The 16808-nt window shown below is 67.8% G+C and overlaps 2 protein-coding genes across 5 annotated transcripts in view; one reads left to right on the forward strand and one right to left on the reverse strand.

Moving 5' to 3' along the window:
• Positions 1–3760, forward strand: part of RAI1 (retinoic acid induced 1) — a 77814-nt gene extending 74054 nt beyond the window's left edge. For all 3 annotated transcript variants that reach the window (XM_087731651.1, XM_087731652.1, XM_087731650.1), the window contains 3 exons: positions 631–724; positions 1053–1102; positions 1538–3760. In XM_087731651.1, coding sequence (XP_087587777.1) covers positions 631–724; positions 1053–1102; positions 1538–1552 — 159 coding nt within the window. In that variant the 3' untranslated portion in view covers positions 1553–3760. The remainder of the gene's footprint in view (positions 1–630; positions 725–1052; positions 1103–1537) is intronic.
• Positions 3761–3912: 152 nt separating this feature from the next.
• Positions 3913–13985, reverse strand: SREBF1 (sterol regulatory element binding transcription factor 1). Of its 2 annotated transcripts, none has more exons than XM_087731655.1 (19): positions 13741–13985; positions 10362–10745; positions 10032–10201; positions 9830–9961; positions 9534–9752; positions 9332–9446; positions 9027–9238; positions 8467–8671; positions 7662–7846; positions 7304–7565; positions 7057–7223; positions 6785–6953; positions 6597–6705; positions 6411–6520; positions 6183–6315; positions 5833–5995; positions 5409–5594; positions 5217–5328; positions 3913–5003 (listed from the first exon to the last, which is right to left on the reverse strand). In XM_087731655.1, exons 1-19 carry the CDS (start codon positions 13844–13846, stop codon positions 4780–4782), a joined length of 3363 nt encoding a protein of 1120 aa, XP_087587781.1. In that variant the 5' UTR covers positions 13847–13985; the 3' UTR covers positions 3913–4779. The 2 variants fall into 2 exon arrangements, with proteins under 2 accessions (XP_087587781.1, XP_087587780.1); XM_087731654.1 differs by lacking the exon at positions 13741–13985 and adding an exon at positions 11489–11640.
• Positions 13986–16808: the final 2823 nt, after the last annotated feature.

Genomic DNA, 16808 nt, shown 5'->3' on the forward strand with positions numbered 1-16808 from the left:
TGGGAGACCGCCAAGGGGACATGGGGGTTTTGTGCTGGGGAGAGGGAGGTGACAGCCACCCGGCAGAGGCCGGGCAGGGGGCCTCCAGCAAGCCCCCCCGGTACCAGGTTTGGGGCTGGCTGCATCCAGTCTGTCATCCCCAGGCATGCGTGCTTGCGGCATGGCTGTGCAGAGGCTGCTGCCCTGTCCCTGCCCGTGCCGCGGGGCCGGGCGCTCCCATCCCTGCAGCACCTGCTGGGGACGGGACAGGAGATGGGGAACACGGGGGTCCTCCACCACCGCTGCCACCAAGCCATGGCACGTCCCAGGCCATGTCCCTTTACCTCTGCCCCACGGGGGATGGCTGCGGGCTTGGTGCTGTCCAGGGGAATGGTGCAGCAGGTCGAAACCTCGTGCATGGCTGCAGATGGCCGAGCGAGAGGCACGGTGTCACCCGCGGTGCCCCGGCACAGGAGGAAGGATGCTGCCCGGGGGAGGCAGCGTGGGGCTGGAGAGGCGCAGGGATGCCGGTGCCTTCCCCTTGCGGCCGGGGCCGTCGTGGTGCGTTGCTCCTGCGCTGGGATCTGACGGGGTCTCTCTGTCTCTCCACATCTCTCCTTCCCTGCTCCGAATTCCCGGGTGCATTTAAAGAAGTGCTCGAGCTGCCAACAAGCGGGAGCCACTGTGGGCTGCTGCCAGAAGGGGTGTCCTCACACCTACCACTACGCGTGTGCCGTCGACACAGGTGAGCCCGGCCACGGGGACAGGGGCACGGGGTCCCCTGGCACCCTCCAACCTGGCCGGCCGCGGGACCAGCTGCTCCGCACGCTCGAGCCCACCCAAGGCCAGGGTGGGCTCGTGGCTCCCTGCCAGCCGGGATGGCAATGCCCCCCGCACCGGCAGTGCCAGCTGGTGCCCTGAGTTTGGCTGGCCTCAGCTGAACCCTTCACACAAACGCTGCGGCCAGTCCGGATGGTGGTGGGAGGCTGGGGAAGGATGCTGTTCCCGCTGCACAGGCACAGCCGTCCCACAGCACGGGGACTCCCTGACACGGCCTTCTCCTCTCCTTTCAGGTTGCTTATTAACTGAAGAGAGCTTCTCTCTGAAATGTCCCAAACATAAGGTAAGCCCAGAGCCCCCCGCAACGCTCGGCAGCCCTTGGGGTAGCAGGACCTGCCTTTGGCCCACGTCCCCCCGGGACACCCTGCGCCACAGCACACCCACCCTGGGCGCCCAGCCCTGCCTGGCACGGGGCGTCGTGGTGGGGCACGGCATCCCTGGGGGATGCCAGGCCGCCCAGGAGCCCCCCGCTGTGGGGGCAGGCCAGTGGGTGCCAGGTCTGGGACCCCCAGACAGGCTGCGGGGGGTTTTATCCCCCTTCCCTGCGCGCTGACGGGGGTGGGAATAATTGAACCCTTGCTAAAAGCGCCGCGTCTCGGGTGGGTGGGGAGGGTGGCTGCTGATGGGGACATCCCCGCCAGCCCGGGGACCGGACCCAGGGGCCACCCCCGCGGCGGGACCACCGCGCTGACCACCCCCCCTCCCCTTCTCCCCGCAGAGGCAGCCGGTGTAGCGCCCCGCGGGCACCCGCCCCGCCGCCAGCGAGGGACCGGCGGAGGAGGCAGCGTCCCGGGAGCGGAGCGGGGCCGGGCCAGGCCGGGCCGTACGGGAGCCGCCCCGCTGCAGGTGGGCGCAGCGCTGCCGCCCCGTCCCCCCTCCCCGAGCCCGTTCCGGGCGGGCAGAGCCAGCGCCGGGTTTTACACACACACACACCCCCCTCCCCGCCGGGACCCGGCAAAATCCGGCCTGGCCGTACGGGAGGCGGAACGGGATCCCCCGGCCCGGGATCGCTGCACAGGGGGGAGGGGAGGGGGGGCCGGGGGGGGCCGTGTACAAGGGGGTCCCGGCGATGTTGTCTTACTGTGGGGCCGCCGGACCCCCCGCGGGTCCCGGCTCTCCATATCTCACACTGATCTGATCTGAGATGTTGCCTTCAGCAAACCTCACGGTGTCTGTCTGTATATACGTGCGGCGGAGAAAAGGAAAAACAAAAAAGACAAAAAAGACAAAAAAAAGGAGAAAAAAAAAAAGGAAAAAAAAAAAAAGACAAACAACGGCCTGCTGTTTGAAACACCACTCTGCTTTTTCCGTTTCGTTCTTCCATCTCCTGTCTGCCCCACCTGCGCCCAGCCTGCCTGTCCCGGGGTGCCAGCCCTGCGCCAGGCGGCCAGGTCCCCGCCGGGGCAAAGGGCGCTTGGCCGGGCTGGTGGGTGCCCACCGGGCTGCCCCAGCCCTGCTGCCTCCCTCCCAACCCCGGCCCGTCGCACCCGCCACCCTCCCGCTCCCTGGGGCGCTGGCGCTGCTGGGACGGGGACACCTGGGCCTGCTCTCTGGGACCCCAAAACCCCACCCTCCTCCCTCTGCTCGGCCTCGCCAGCACCTCCTCTGCGGCTCCTCTTGCTGGGGCTGGGCTTTGCTCCCTGTGCTTGTGCAAACCCCAGGCTCTGGGTGCAAGCCCCATGGCGCTGGGTGAATCCCAGGGTTTTATCCTGGTGCAAGAGAGGGCAAGCAGCCCAGAAATGGCTTCCAGCCGCAGCAGGGTCCTTGCCGGAGGAGGAGGCACTTCCATCCCCTCTCTCCGTGGCCCTGGCTCTCCCCTCGCTGCCCTGGGTGCTGGGTTCACTCAGCTCCCTTGGCTTTTGCTTCCCTTCCCAGACGCCTCAGGGGAGCTGGGGGGCTGCCCAGCACTGGGATCGCCCCCCACCCGTGTCCCCGCAGGGTGCCCTACGCGGCTCCCCAATCTCCACACCCCGTGCACCCCAGCCTTGCACCACCCGCACCCCGGCACAGGTAGCAAATAACCAACCCAGGGCGAATTAACCCCAAATCCCATCCTAAAAAACAGAGCCTCCAGCCACCCTAACCTGCAAAGGGGGGTTGCAGCCCTGGCCCCATCCGTCCCCCCCGACCCGCAGAGCCAGCTCCCTGTGTCCCCGCCGGCTGTCGCATCCCCTCCGTCCCACCCAGCCCTCACCCTCAAGGTTTGCTGGCCACAAAATGTCTGTCGTTTCAGCAGCTTGCCTCGGACACGGGAGTGAAAAACATGCATTTAAAAAAAAAAAAAAGGAGGGGAAAAAAAAGGAGAAAGAATAATAAAATAATTAATTTAAAGAAAAAAAAAATCCCAGTGTCCCTGGCAGTGTTGCCTGAAATCTGGCTATTTTTAGTGACATCTTGTACATATGACTGTAAAATGGTAAACCGTGTGTATTATATATTGCCTCATTATATAGTGTATATATATGTATACATATACATATATATAATATATATGAAGACTGTAAATGTTAAGACTAGTGTTCTTATTAGTATATTGCTTCACACTGAAGATTGTGTGTAACAAGCTGTTTCTAAAAGATGTTTATTTTCCTTAAGAGTAAAAAAACAGGTCATTGCATTCAGAGCGTCAATAAAGATACAACGATTGTTTTGGAAGTACGTGGCGCCCTGCTCGTGGCCTCTCTTTCTCCCGGGGGGCTGCCAGGGGTCCCCCGGGGCTTTGTCCCCAGGTGCCGCCAGCACCGAGGGTCACGCTGTAGGGCTGGGCTGGAGAGGACGCTGCGGTGGGGTGGGGGTATGGGGGGGGGAGCAGCACCCCCAGCACATTTTGGGGTAAGGAGGGTGTGTTTGGGGCCCGTTGTCCCCCAGTGTCCCCATCCCTGCTACACTTGTCCCCCCCATCCCGTGCAGCCCTCCCCAGGCAGGACCCACAGCCAGGGCTGCCCAGCCGAAGGGGGTGCCCAGCCGAAGGGGGTGCCCAGCCGAAGGGGGTGCCCAGCCAGGGTCAGGGGGGTCCCCTCCTGCCCCAGCCAGGCTCTGTGTGCCCCCCAGGTTCGGTGTCTGTCCCCACCCCCCGAGTCCAGCACACACTGGTATAAATAATCAGCTTTAATTGTCTGTACAAAACTCTCCAACTATGAAAATACCATTTAAAAAGGCAAGGCGGGGGGGCTAGGGCAGGGCAGGGGGCTATGTACAAGGTGGGGGTGCAGCAAGGGGACGGGGGCACCCACCAGCCCCCCGGGAGCCCCGTGCCACCCTGCCATCCCTCCTCTGCAAGCTCTCAGGGCTGGCCGTGCCCAGGGGTGGTGGCAGCTCCTAACTGGGGAGGACTGGTCAGTGCTGGGGGGGCGGGGAGAGGGATAGGCTGGGGGTCCCCTCTTGCCTACCAGGGGCATGGTTGGGGAGGAGGCCTTTAGCTGCCACCATGGGGCGAAACCTCCCCCCCCCCATGGGGGCAAAGCCGAGGCGCCCCAGTCCCCCCTGCCGCAGCGGGACCCGCGGGGGGCCGGGCAGGGACACCGGGAGAGGGGGCGAGGCCGGGGGTCCCCCCGTGCCCGGGCACTGCGGGGGTCCGCGGTGGCACCGGGGCCAGGCTGGCCAAGCATCCCCGTGCCATGCAATACTGCGACAGTGTCACTAGAGGTCCCCACGTCCCACCACCCAAGCGGGCTCGGGACAGGGACAGAGCCATAGGGTGGCCGAGCCCACAGGGGGTGCCCCACGCGTGGCTGTCCCACGCCGGGAGCCTCCACACCCGCCGCCGGTGGCACCGGGCATCACCCTGCCCCCCGCCCCCACCTTAAAACGTGCTCCCGATCACCGTCCCGCAGAAGGGGTCCCCATCCCGGGGGGAAACTGAGGCACGAGCCTCCCCGCCACTGCCAGCCACCTCCCCTCCCCACATCCCGGACCCAGGGGGGCTAGCAGGGGGGCTGGCAGCGTGCCCCCCATCCCCAGCTAGCCTGATGTGACGGTGGTGCCGCTGCCCAGCTTGATGATCATCTGCTGGCAGTCGTGCAGCGTCCGTTTGTCACCCAGCTTCTCCAGGGTGCGGGCGGCCTCGGCCAGCATGCCCACGCGCTGGCCCGGCCCCGAGAGGAAGCTGGGTGGGAGGTAGCAGCAGGCCAGCAGCAGGGCCTCGGCGTGCTCCCGCGGCGTGGGGTGGCTCTCCGGCTCGCCGGCTGCAAGGAGGGGAGAGCGGGTGTAAGCCCCCAGGGTGCCACTGGAAGCCGCCGACCCTCCCTTGGGTGCTCTGGCACGGTGACGGGGCCGTTCGCCCACCCCAGAGCAGGTGCCACCACCACAGCGCGGGCAGGAAGCCCCCGCGCCCCATCACCCAGCACTGCTGGGGTGCTGCGGGCGGGAAGCGGGTGGTCTCCCACCCCATGTCCCACCTGTTTTGCTGCCCTGAACCCCTCTCCTCCGCAGGCTGCGGTCCAGCAGCTGGTGGGTGCGCGTGGGGCTGGCCCGGGCCATGAGCCTGGCGGTGGCTTCGTGCAGGAACACCTGGAGGGGCGGGGGGACAGTGAGCACGGCCGGGTGCAGGGGCTGAGGGGAGCCACCAGGATGAGGGTCGGGGGGCTCACCCGGCGCATGGCGGGGCGGAGGGTCTGGGCCAGGCGCCGCAGGCTGCTGAGGTCCTGCTGGAAGCCGCGGAGCTCGAGGGCGGACGCCTGGTAGAGGCAGCTGCGCTGCTGGCTGACGCTCATCTGCTGCTGCCACAGGTTGGTGCGGGTGACGAGGAGCAGGTCACACAGCAGGAGCTGGACCACCTTGAGGGAAGGGGGGGCGAGGGGAGCTGGGTGAGCAGGGGGGACGGATGGACAGCAAGGGGGGCCAAGGAGGTCCCTGCGGGCAGGCGTCGCTGCGCGGGGCCCCCGCCGGGCTGCATGGCAGGGGCATTGCACTCCCAGTCTGACACATGCAATGCAACTACAATGCACCCCTGCGAGGGCCAGGGGCACCTCCCGCCAGGGCCGGGCGGCCACCTTGCCCCCCACCCCGGCTCACCTTGTCGATGGTGCCCTTCGGGGGGCTGCCGAGCTCCAGGCTCTCCCGCAGGCAGCTGCTGGCCTTCTCGCAGTGGCTCAGGCTGGTCTGGCTCCCGTCCTGCTTGCTCAGCATGGCCCGGACGGCCCTGAAGGAGTGCAGGGCGGCACGGGGCAGGGGCTTCCTGCAAGGGCGTGGGGGGACACGCAGTCACTGCAGGCCCCTCGCTGGGCGCGGTCGTGCCCCCCCTCAGTGGACACGGGGCAGCACAGCCACAGTGCTCAGAGCGTGTTAGCAAGGGCTATGCCAGCCCACAAAGGAGGGAGGTGTGCGATGCGCTGCCACCCATCCCTGTTGCCCCTGGCACTCACTCAGAGCTCTGCAGCGCCCGGGGCATGGTCTCCACCAGCGGGTAGAGGCGCTCGGCCCCCTCCTCGTCTCCCTGCAGCCAGTGAATAACTGTGCCAATGATGGACGCCCACCACTTGGACACGGGGTCGGTGCCTGCGGGGCAGGAGGGACATGGGAGCAGGGTGTCCACCACTCCCGTGGCCCGCCACACAAAGTGTCCCCAGGGAGGGGGGACACACTGGCCTCACCTGTGACGGCTGCCAAGCCGGAGCTGATGGAGGGCGCAGGGCCAGGCACGCCGCTGGCATCGGAGCAGCCATTCAGGAGCTGGAGGTACTCGAGAGCGTCAGAGAAGCGCCTACAGGGAGAGGGGCCATGAGTGGGGCCGGCCCCACGCCGGGCGGAGGGAGTGGGGTGCCCACCCCGGCACTTACCCCTCTCCCTGGGCAGCGGGGCGGCCGGGCTCGGGCATGGCCACGCAGCACAGCGCCTTCTCCAGGAGGTGCTCACGGAAGAGCTGAGTCACCTGTGCCAGCGGGTCCACTGCGGCACAGAGGGGCGGTGAGCGGGTACGCCTCCACCCCGAAACGGGGGGCTGGGGGTGCCAGGGGGCGGGTGTTACCTGGGTTGCCGGCAGAGCTGTAGATGGTCTCCCTCGGGACGCCCTTGACGGCCCAGTCCCCATCGACGAAGAAGCGATGGCCCAAGGGGTGGCAGAGCCACTGCATGGCAGGGGGCACGGCCCCGCCATGGGACAGGGCCACGCGCCGGGCGCTGCAGAGGAAGGGGCGCTGCGGGGAGAGCAGGGGGTCAGGGGGGGACCCAAGACGGGGTCCCAGCGGACAGACAGGACTCCCCCCCGCCCCACGGTGGAGGGGGCTGCCCCACACTCACAGCCAAGAAGTGGAAGCAGCGGTGTAGGCTGGCCTTGACCCGCAGGGCAGCCGCCACGTAGATCTCGGCCAGGGCGGCCACGGAGATGGCGTCGCCGGCGCACTCGGCCAGGTTGACGGCGCTCAGCGCCAGGTTGATGGCCAGCAGGTGCCCCCCGGCCTGCTTCCCTGCGGGGACGGGGGGCTCAGAGGGGGATGCGGGGCTCAGGGGTCCCATCCCCCAGACCCCCCGCGGCGCGGGGCCATACCGGCGAGGTGGAGCTGGTGCAGGCGGTGGTAGGTCATGGCGGCGTCGCGGGCGCTCTGACGGACGTGGGCGGGGGGCGGGGGGTCGGGGCGCAGCCCCCCGGCGCGGGCGGCCAGCCAGCGGCCCACCCAGAGGCGCTGCAGCAGGTGCCGCAGCAGGCTCCAGAGCAGGCTGCAGGCCAGGTCCCCGTGGGAGGCGGGCAGCGGCCGCCCCAGTGCTGCCAGTGCCGTCCGCAGGTGCTGGGCGCCCTGCGCAAAGTCCCCCTGCACCCCCGGGGAGAGCGGGTCAGCGTGGGGGTGGGGCCAGGGTGGGTGGGGCAGGTGACATCATGCAGGGTGGGGCAAGGGGGCGGGGCTTACCCGATCAAGGTCAAGGTCAGCCTGCCGGCGGTGCCGCCAGAAGAGGACGGAGGGCTCGGAGTGGGGGCGGGTGACGGGCTCCCCGCAGACGAAGAGCCGCACCACCGCCCCCAGCACCAGCGCCGCGTTCAGCGCCCAGAAGGCCAGCGTGGGCCACAGCCACTGCGACCACCCCCACGGCTCCTCTGCGTGGGGAGGGGGTCAGCGCCACCCCGCTGCCTCTGCCCTGCACCCACCCCAGGGTCTCCATCCCGGTGGCCTTCACCCACCGCAAGAGCCTCCACTCCGATGGTGTCCACCCCAACAGCCTCCGCCTAATGGCCTCTGCCCCACACCCACCCCAGCATCCTCCACCCCCATTGTCTCCTGTCTTGGACCTACCCCCAGGCCCCCCCTCCTGATGGCCTTCACCCCATGTCCACCATGACTGCCTCCACTCTGATGGTCCCCGCTCCAATGGCCTCCATCCCAACGGCCTTCACCCCATGCCCACCCCAACAGCCTCCACTCTGATGGGCTCCACCCCAACAGCCTTGACCCAGGGAGCCCCTACCACACACCCACCCCAACACCCTGCACCCCAATGGTCTTCACCTCAACAGCCTCTAGCCCCTGCCTGCCCCAACAGCCTCCATCCCAATGGCCTTTGCCCCATGCCCACCCTGACAGCCTCCACCCCACGCCTATCCCAACAGCCTCCATCCCAGTGGCCTCCACCCAGTGCCCACCCCAACAACCACCACCCTGACAGCCTCCATCCCAATGTCCTCCACCCCAAGAGTCCCCACCCCATGCCAGAGCTTACCCATGGTGCCAGACTCAGCCATGATGCTCCTGCCGGGGCCAGCGGTGCCTGGGCTCCCCACAGGGGCTGGAGCACCGGAGCCGTGGAGGAGGGAGGCCAGAGGGTTGAAGGAGAGGCAGAGGAAGACGAAGGCGCAGAGGGCCATGCGGGAGCGGTCCAGCATGCCCTGGCTGCTGGGCGAGGGTGGCGGGTGCTCCTGCTTCACCTGCACGGGCAGAGCTGCTGTGAGTCCTGGGACATGGGCATGCGGCACGGGCAAGGGCATGGGGCATGGTGATGGGGCATAGGCATGGGACATGGGGTACAGGGCACATTTTGGGGTACAGAGCACGGGGCATGGGGCACAGGTGCAGCAGCCCAGTGCACCCCAGAGTGCCCCCACACCCCTCCCTCCAGCCCCAAATCAGGTGAGGAGCAGCCTCAGGGAGCAAGACCAGGGCTCTCGGCTCCTTTCCCCACGCTGGCATCTGGCATGCTTTGCTCTTGACACCCCCGGGGTGATGCAGCAGATCTCCTGCCCCACTTAGGGAAGGGGGATCCCCCTCACAGCCCCCACACACCTTGCCGTGGTCGCAGAGGGGGCTGTCGGGCTCCGAGTCGCTGCTGCTGTTGCTGCTGCCCCCGCTGAGCGAGAGCGGGCTGCTGTGGGACGGTGAGCCCACGTCCGAGGGCGGCGGCGTCAGCATCTCCATCACCTCCGCCTTCACCACCTCCATGGGGGCCTCCGCCTTCGCCCCACTGCTGCAGGAGGCCACCAGGTCCTTCAGGGACTCTGTGGGGAGCAGAGCGGGCTGAGGGGCGCTGGGGGGCTACGACAGCCCCGGTGCTGAGGCTGAGCCCCCCTGGGACCTGCCCTTCCACTCACGGTTCTTCTGCATAGCCATCTTCAGGGCAAGGTTCTCCTGCTTCAGCTTCTGGTTGCTCTGCTGCAGGAAGCGGATGTACTCAATCGCCTTTCTCAGGATCGCCGACTTGTTGAGCTGCCAGTGGACAGGGATGGCTCAGCCCAAATGCCAGGCGAAGCCCCCACTTGCCCAGCCCCTGTCCCACCACCCCCCGGCTCCCACCTTGGCCTCGGTGCCCACCACCAGGTCCTTGAGCTCCACGATCTTGTCATTGATGGAGGAGCGGTAGCGTTTCTCAATGGCGTTGTGTGCCGTGCGCTTCTCCCCCCTGCTCTGCACCAGTGCCGGCTTCCCGCTGGGTGCCAGCCGGTTGATGGGCAGCTTCTCAGCATCCACCACCAGCGGCACCGTGGCCAGGATGGTCCCTCCGCTCACCAGCGCCTGTGGGGATGCGGCGTGGCGTTGGTAGGGCTCCCGGAGCATCCTCCCACCCGGAGCTCCCCAGCAGTGGGACCTACCGGCACCTGCAGTGGGGTGGCAGAGCCGCTGGCGCTGGTGGCCAGGGAGGAGATGTTGGAGCTGCTGGCATCTGTCTTGACGGCCGTCAGCAGCAGGGAGTCAGCCTTGATGAAATGGGGCTGCAGCAGGACCTGAGGGGCAGAGGGGGTCAGCAGAGCTGGGGGGGCCACTGGGACCCCCCACCCCTGGCCCTGAGCTTACCGGCACCGGCTGGATCTGGGGTGAGATGGGCTGCGTGGCAGGGGTGGCGGGGGCCAGGAGCTGCTGGGGTGCCACGCTCTGCACAGGGCCGGGCAGTGCCACGGGCTGGCCTGGCGGTGGGGTGGGCAGGGGGCTGGGCAGGGCCTGCCCCGCACCCCCCGGCTGCACGGCTGGGCATGAAGCAGACGACAGCGTTACCAGACCCCCCAGCACTGGCCCACCCTGAGCAGTCCCACCCCACAGGGATGCATCCCTCCCTCCAGCAAGAGCCCCCCGCAACAAATCTCCACCCAGGGAGCCCTGACCCCCCCTGCACCCCCAAATCCTCACCAGAGAAGCTGTGCTGGTTCTGGTAGCCCACCAAGGGCTGGGGGCTGAACTGGCCGGGGGACGTGGGGACGAAGCTGGAGGCCAGCATCACACTGGGCTGGGGCTGGCTGCTGGGCACAGCCGCTGATTCCTCCTTGACACCCGGGGCCGACGCCGGCAGGAGCGGGGCTGGGGGCTGCGGGGCAAAGGCTGCCATCCCGGGGGGCCCCTGGTAAACGCCGCCGGTGGGGGTGGCAGGGGGAGGCTTGCTGGGCCCCAGGTAGGTGCCGAGGGTGCCTGGAGCGGGAGGGAGCCCTGGGGGCACAGCGGTGTCAGGGGCACCGAACGGTGAGTCAAACAGCCCCGAGAAGTCATTGTCCGGCGTGTTGATCAGTTGGAGCATGTCTGCAAAACAGCACCCCCCCCCATGCTGTCAGTGGCTGCCCCAGCCCCGCACCTCCCAAGGGGTCCCCAAAGCCCTGAGGGTCCCTGGGCTGGCCCCACGCTGCCCACCCCACAGCTCAACATTTTGGGGACGGATCCCCATAACCCAGGGGCAACATTCCCTGAGAGCCCAGGAATCTGCTGTGCCCTGCTCCTCACAGCCTCCCAGGCACCCTGTCAGTGGGGAAACTGAGGCACGGCACTCGCAGTGGGGGTGCTGCAGGCTGGCCGCCAGCGGTCAGTTTCCCAGCCCGGTCTGGGGGTGGCGGGGCAGATCTTGGACTGTTTCTGAGGTCGAGGGGGGCAGAGATGGGCTTGTGCCAGCTCGTTCATTTACCCTGTACTGGAAACCCAAAGCAGCCCCTGTATCAAGGGGAGGGGGTACTCGGGCTGGGACAGACAGGTGGCACACCCGGGAGGTGCCAGACCCCCGTGCCAGGCGTGCCTGCCTGCGGCACCCCCCAGGAGGGCAGCTGGGCAAGCGCGGGGTTAAACAGCCTCGGCAGTCTGTCCTGCTCAATGGGACCTGGGTGCCCTGGGATGTCCCCATCCACACACCCCGACACCCCCACATCGGGTGTCTGGAGATGCCCCCACCAAGGTGCACAGCCCCCAGACAACCCCCGTGGGGCACAGCACCCCGAGAGGGGCCACAGCAGTGACCCCACCAGGTAGGGAGGAGAAGGATGGCGAGGAGGGGGTACCTTTGAAGGTGCACTCCATGCCGGCAGGCGCGGAGGGTTCCCCAGGAGCAGGCTGCAGCCCCCGCTCAGCCCCCGTGCCGGGGCACGACGAGGCACCGGGATATTTTAAAGCCATGTTCTCGCCTCCTCCCCGCCAGCCCTCCCCGCCGCTGCCCGCGCCAGGCCTGGAGCGAAGCCGGCGATGGGGTGATGCGACTCCGCCAATCGCCGCCCGCGCGCCCGCCGGCCACCCGCCGCCCCCAGACAGCCCCGCGGCCACGCCAAGGTGAGCCCGGCAGCGGGTTACTCCCGGGCACCCTGCTGTAACCCGCCGGCGGTTACTTGGGGTCAGCCACCGTTAACCCCTTCGCCCCGCGCCCCATCGCCCCCCGCGTCTGGCCAGCTCGACACAACGCTCCTCACTCGATGACCAGCGCCCGGAGGAGACACCCCGCAAGGCCCGGGGGCTTTGCGCAGCCTCGTTTCCCCCCCAAAGACATCCAGCCCTCGGCATCCCTCCTCTGCGCAGGTGGGTTTCCTTCCAGGGGGGCTCCCAGCCTCAACCCCCCTGCTCAAGACACCTGCAAGGCTCCCCCGTGGTCCAGGGGCAAGAGAGAAAAGTCTGGGGGTGCAGAGAGGGGGTGCTCTCTCCTGGGCCCCCCTTCCTGCTGCCCAGCCCGGGGGGTGGGCACAGCTCTCCCAGCCACCCGGCGCCTACCAGATATTTCTATCCCGTGGCACCCGCTGTCACCCATGCCATCAGCATGACACGGGCACCCGGCGGTGCCACGGCTGCCCCCACCCCACTGCTTCAGGCCATGGGAGCCCATGGGGCACAGCCACATGGCTGTGGATCCTGGCAGGTCCCAGTGGGCGCAGGGCACCCACATCCCTGGATGCGCATCCCACAGACACCCCAGGGTGGGCATGGGAATGAGGGATGACCCACATGGGGGAACCATGGGGCACGAGGTGCCCCGGAAGGGCTGTGATGCAAAGGAGCTTGGCAAAACCCCACGGCGGGACACCCGCACCCCGTACGGCCGGTCTGCGCTGGGCACCACTCCGCCCTGGCACGGGTCCCAGGGGACCCAAAGGGGACACCAGTACAACTCCAGAGCTCCTGCCAGCAGCTACCAACCTTCCCTGCCCATGCCAAAACCTCACCGGGGGAGGCAGGTGGCACCTGGATCTGCCCCGATTGCTGTTGGGATGAGCCTCCAGCCCTGGGATGTCACCTACGCCCTGGCTCCTGGCACCATCGGAGGGCTAGGCCAACCCTGTGCCCACCTCGCCGCATGCTCCACTGGCTCTGCCGGCCCGCGCCATCCGGCGCAGGCCGGCAGAGCCAGTGGAGCATGCGGCGAGGCGGGCATGGGGCTGGGAAAATCAATTTTTGGCTAAAGCCATAGCCATGCTGCACCCAGCACCAGTAGGACCTCAGTGCCACGGTGGTGGGGAGCGGGTCCCCTTGGCACTGGGGTCCCCTTGGGGAGTGGGGTCCCCTCGGCAGCATCCCCATCCCACGGACCCCCAGCGGGGTGGGGACGTGGGTGCTGATGGATCCCAGCCCCAGGGATGCTCCGCTTAGCCCCGGGGCCGGTGCAGAGCCTTCCCCCGCCTCTCCAAGACCCCATCCCGGTTGGATGGCTCGGGGGAACCCAGGAGTCCTGGAGGGAATGACCGGGAGTAACCCCGCCGGTGACGTCACGGGGGCGGGGCTAGAGGCGACACGATGCCGCGGTCGGCGGGGGCCCCGTCGGGGCTGTCCCGGCACCGGCACCTCCAGCCCGGGGGTCCCGGTGTCCTGCCCCCGTCCCCTCCCACCCCCCGGGACCCTGCTCCTCCCCGAACCCCCCGCCATGGACCGGCCCCCGGTAACGAAGCCAGCTCGAACGGCCCGGCCCTGCACCGACTCCGCGCTCCAGCAGCTCGGGGTCCCCCCCAGCGCCGGGCCCGGCACCGAGCCCGATCTCTCCGGCTGTGCCCGGCAGCGAAACTGCTCCCTTCAGCCCGGCCGGGCACCGAGCCCGGTCCTCCGGCCATGCACCGAGTCCCGGTTATGCACCGAGCCCCGGTTATAGCCCCAGCCCGGTCCCGGCCATGCACCGAGCCCCGGTTATAGCCCCAGCCCGGTCCCGGCCCTGCACCGAGCCCCGGTTACAGCCCCAGCCCGGTCCCGGCCATGCACCGAGCCCGGGTTGCGTCCCCAGCCCGGTCCCGGCCATGCACCGAGCCCGGCCCCACTCGCCGCTGCCCGGGTCGGGACGCACCGTCGATGTCGCTGAGCAGGGCCGTGTCGATGTCGCTGGCCCCGGAGAGGCCGAGGGACGGAGCCAGCCCCTCCAGGGCCGCATCGTCGAAGGCGAGGGAGCTCATCCCGGCGGCGGCTCCCGGGCGGCGGCGGCTCTAGGAGCGGCGGGGCCGCCCGCCCGCCATGGCCGCGCTGGCCCGGGGAGAGGGAGGAAGGGGACGAGCCGCCAAGTTGCTCCCGCGAACCGTGCCCAGACCTGCTACCGGGCGGGGGGGGAGGGAGGGGACGGAGGCGGACCCGCCGCCGCGTCCCGCCCCGCGGCCGCCTCCCCGCCCCGCCCCGCCGGCACCGGGACCTGCGGCTCCGCCGCACCGCGCCGGGACCCCGGCACCGCCGGGCGGGGAGGAGCCGGTGCTCCAGGACCGGAGCAGGGCAGGCTGCAGCCCCCGGGCAGGGCAGCAGCCCCCTGGGGAAGTCATCGAGCCTGGGGGACAGGCACCGAGCCCTGGGGACAGGCACCAAATACCTGGGCTGGGCATTAAATACCACTCGGGGCACACGTGGGAACAGGCAGGAGGGCCAGCATGGGGAGAAGGTGGTGGCCGTGGCTGCTGTAGCCCCCAGCACCTCATGGAGGCCACATACCAGGGCCACTGCGTCACCTCTAGAGGCTCCTATGGTTTCCAGATATCTGCCTTCCCCCTCCCAGCTCCGGGGTCCGGAGCAAGTCCCAGCACTGCTGTCTGACCGTGGCACGGCCCAGGGTGGGAGAAGCTCCCGTGACCCTGGTTAGGGGACGCCGAAGGGCCAACGCTGCCCTGTGAGCCCCAGCTGAGCCCACACACCCTCCTGGGTGCCGTGAGCTGTGGGAACCGGGAAAGCCGCTGCTGCCATCAGGGTCAGCCCTGTGGCTGCCCACGGGCGGTGGGTCTCAGCGTGGGGGTCTCACGCCAGGGCAAGGCCATGCCGCTGTGCCCTGCAGCGCCGCGGGGTTTGTCGTACTGCTGGGAATAGTTTAGGAAAAGAAAATGGGCTGTAACATCGGCCCCCTGCAAGTTTGCCCTGTCCTCTTCTGCACCACCGAGCACAATCTGAGGCTACCTGTGAATTAATGAAACCTGGCTGCACCATGAAACCGCCCCCCGGCCTCACTGGCTTCCACCGGGCACCCCTGTGCAATATGGGGATCCCCCGCATGGCACGAGGCACCCCGGTGCAACACGGGGCTCACTGGGGACCATGCAGAGCACCCCGGGCATGCATGTGGCAGTGGCAGAGCCGTGGGTGCACAGCCCTGCGGGTCCCTCTGCACCTTCATCCCCACTCGAGCCTCCTCAAGCTGGGGACGTGAACCTGTGCCCGAGCTGGGGACGAGCCCAGGGAGTCCTGGCTCGGCTCCGTGTCACCCGCACACAGGCCACTGGCAGCCATCTCTCGCCCACAGCAAATGTTACTTAAAAAACCCCCTCAAGAGATCCACAACCTGCCATGGGGCGTGCAGGGGGGCCGTGTCCTTCCCCACATTTTTATTTGGGTCACCGGGGAGAAGCCGGGCTCCGTGGCGGCGGGAGGTTCCCCTTCGCTTTCAGGACAGCCCTTGCAGCAGTCCGCCTGCCGCAGGAGGCGAGGGCAGGTTTCCAGGGCCGGGGCGATGGATGTGCCACGGCCCCGCAACGCTTTAGGGCAGCCTCACGCAAACGTGAGGGTCACACACGTTTCACAACCCACGCGAGACCCAGGCCACAGCCTTCCCTGTGAGACATGGAGTGGGGAAAATCAGGCGCATAAAGACGGCTTTATTTTCGCGCAAGCCGCGGGCAAAGCCGGATTTTGCTGGGCCCCTTCCCCGACCCCAAGCCTCCCCTCCGAGCCAGAGGGGATGTGCACCCCGGGGACCCACACACCATGCTCTCCCCTGCTCCAGGGGACCAAAGCAAACAAAGCAACATCCTCTCTGCAACGGGGAAGAATTAAGCACCCCGGCAGCTCCGTGGGACGGGGTGGGTCTGGAGGCCGATGGATGCCACGCGGGGTGGGGCTCCCCGGGGTAAGCTTGGTTGCGGGGTAGGGAAAACCCCGCCTGTAGGACCAGGGCCACGCAGCCAATAAGCGTGGCGGCCCGGAGTGGAGTGATTCTGCATCACGGCTCAGGGCTCATGATTACATCATGTTGGTCCTGTGGGGATGGCAGCAAGGCCACGTGGTTGCTCCGGAGTCGCTGAGACGTTTTTCCTGAGCGCGGGCTGGGAGGAAACCGCAGGGATGAGACAGAAAACAAACCGGCCCTGAGACGTTTGGGCTCTGGCCACTGAGCTGGCCGGGCAGGCTTGCGCGGCTGCAGCAGGCTCGGGTGGGCTCGCCAGTGATGTGGAGCATCACCCTGAGCTGCACTGGCGACAGCGACAGGCTCCAGGATGTGCTGTGCTTCAGCTGCAGAGCCCAAATGTGGCAGCCCCAGACACCCTGCATGGAGCATCCCCCACCCTGCTGCCCCCTCACTCGGCCAGCTGGGCTCCCCCAAAACGCTGTGCCCAGCCAGCTGCAAGCCCCTGGGCATTTGCCGCCTGCCAGCACACCTTAACCCGGTGCTGAAAGCAGCCCTGCCCGCCCAGGGCTTTGCTGACCTGCCCCACTCCCAGCCCGCAGCATCCCTTGGGCTCTGGGGTTTGTTTTGCTATGGCAGAGCGCGGCGTTAATCATTAATTCCTGTCGCAAACAGATTCAAAGCCTCTTCTCTCCTTCACTACCTGTAACTCTGCTTTGTCAACTATCCCTTCCTGAGCCACGGCTTGGGTAAACACGCAGTCGGGCCCGGCGGCACTCCAGCGTGCCGCGCAGCCCCTGCTCAGGGTTTATTTACCCCGAGATGAAATGGGAAAAGGTAAATGCACGTGTGGTCACTTCCCATTCGCACCAGGATCCAAACTCCGTGCCCAACGCTGAAAAGCAGTGACACGCACCCGTCCGAGGCTCAGCCCGTACTGGGCTCTGCAGCGTGCTCTGTGCCGGGGCCCAGAGGCCTGCGGTGGAGAGCGGTGATCTGTGGAAGCCCCCAGCCCAGGCTGGGAGCTTGCACGGTCTCTGCAG

The sequence above is a fragment of the Nipponia nippon genome, unplaced genomic scaffold (assembly GCF_047370975.1).
Source record: "Nipponia nippon isolate SJK-2023a ecotype South Korea unplaced genomic scaffold, ASM4737097v1 scaffold_5, whole genome shotgun sequence".
NCBI lineage: Eukaryota > Metazoa > Chordata > Aves > Pelecaniformes > Threskiornithidae > Nipponia > Nipponia nippon.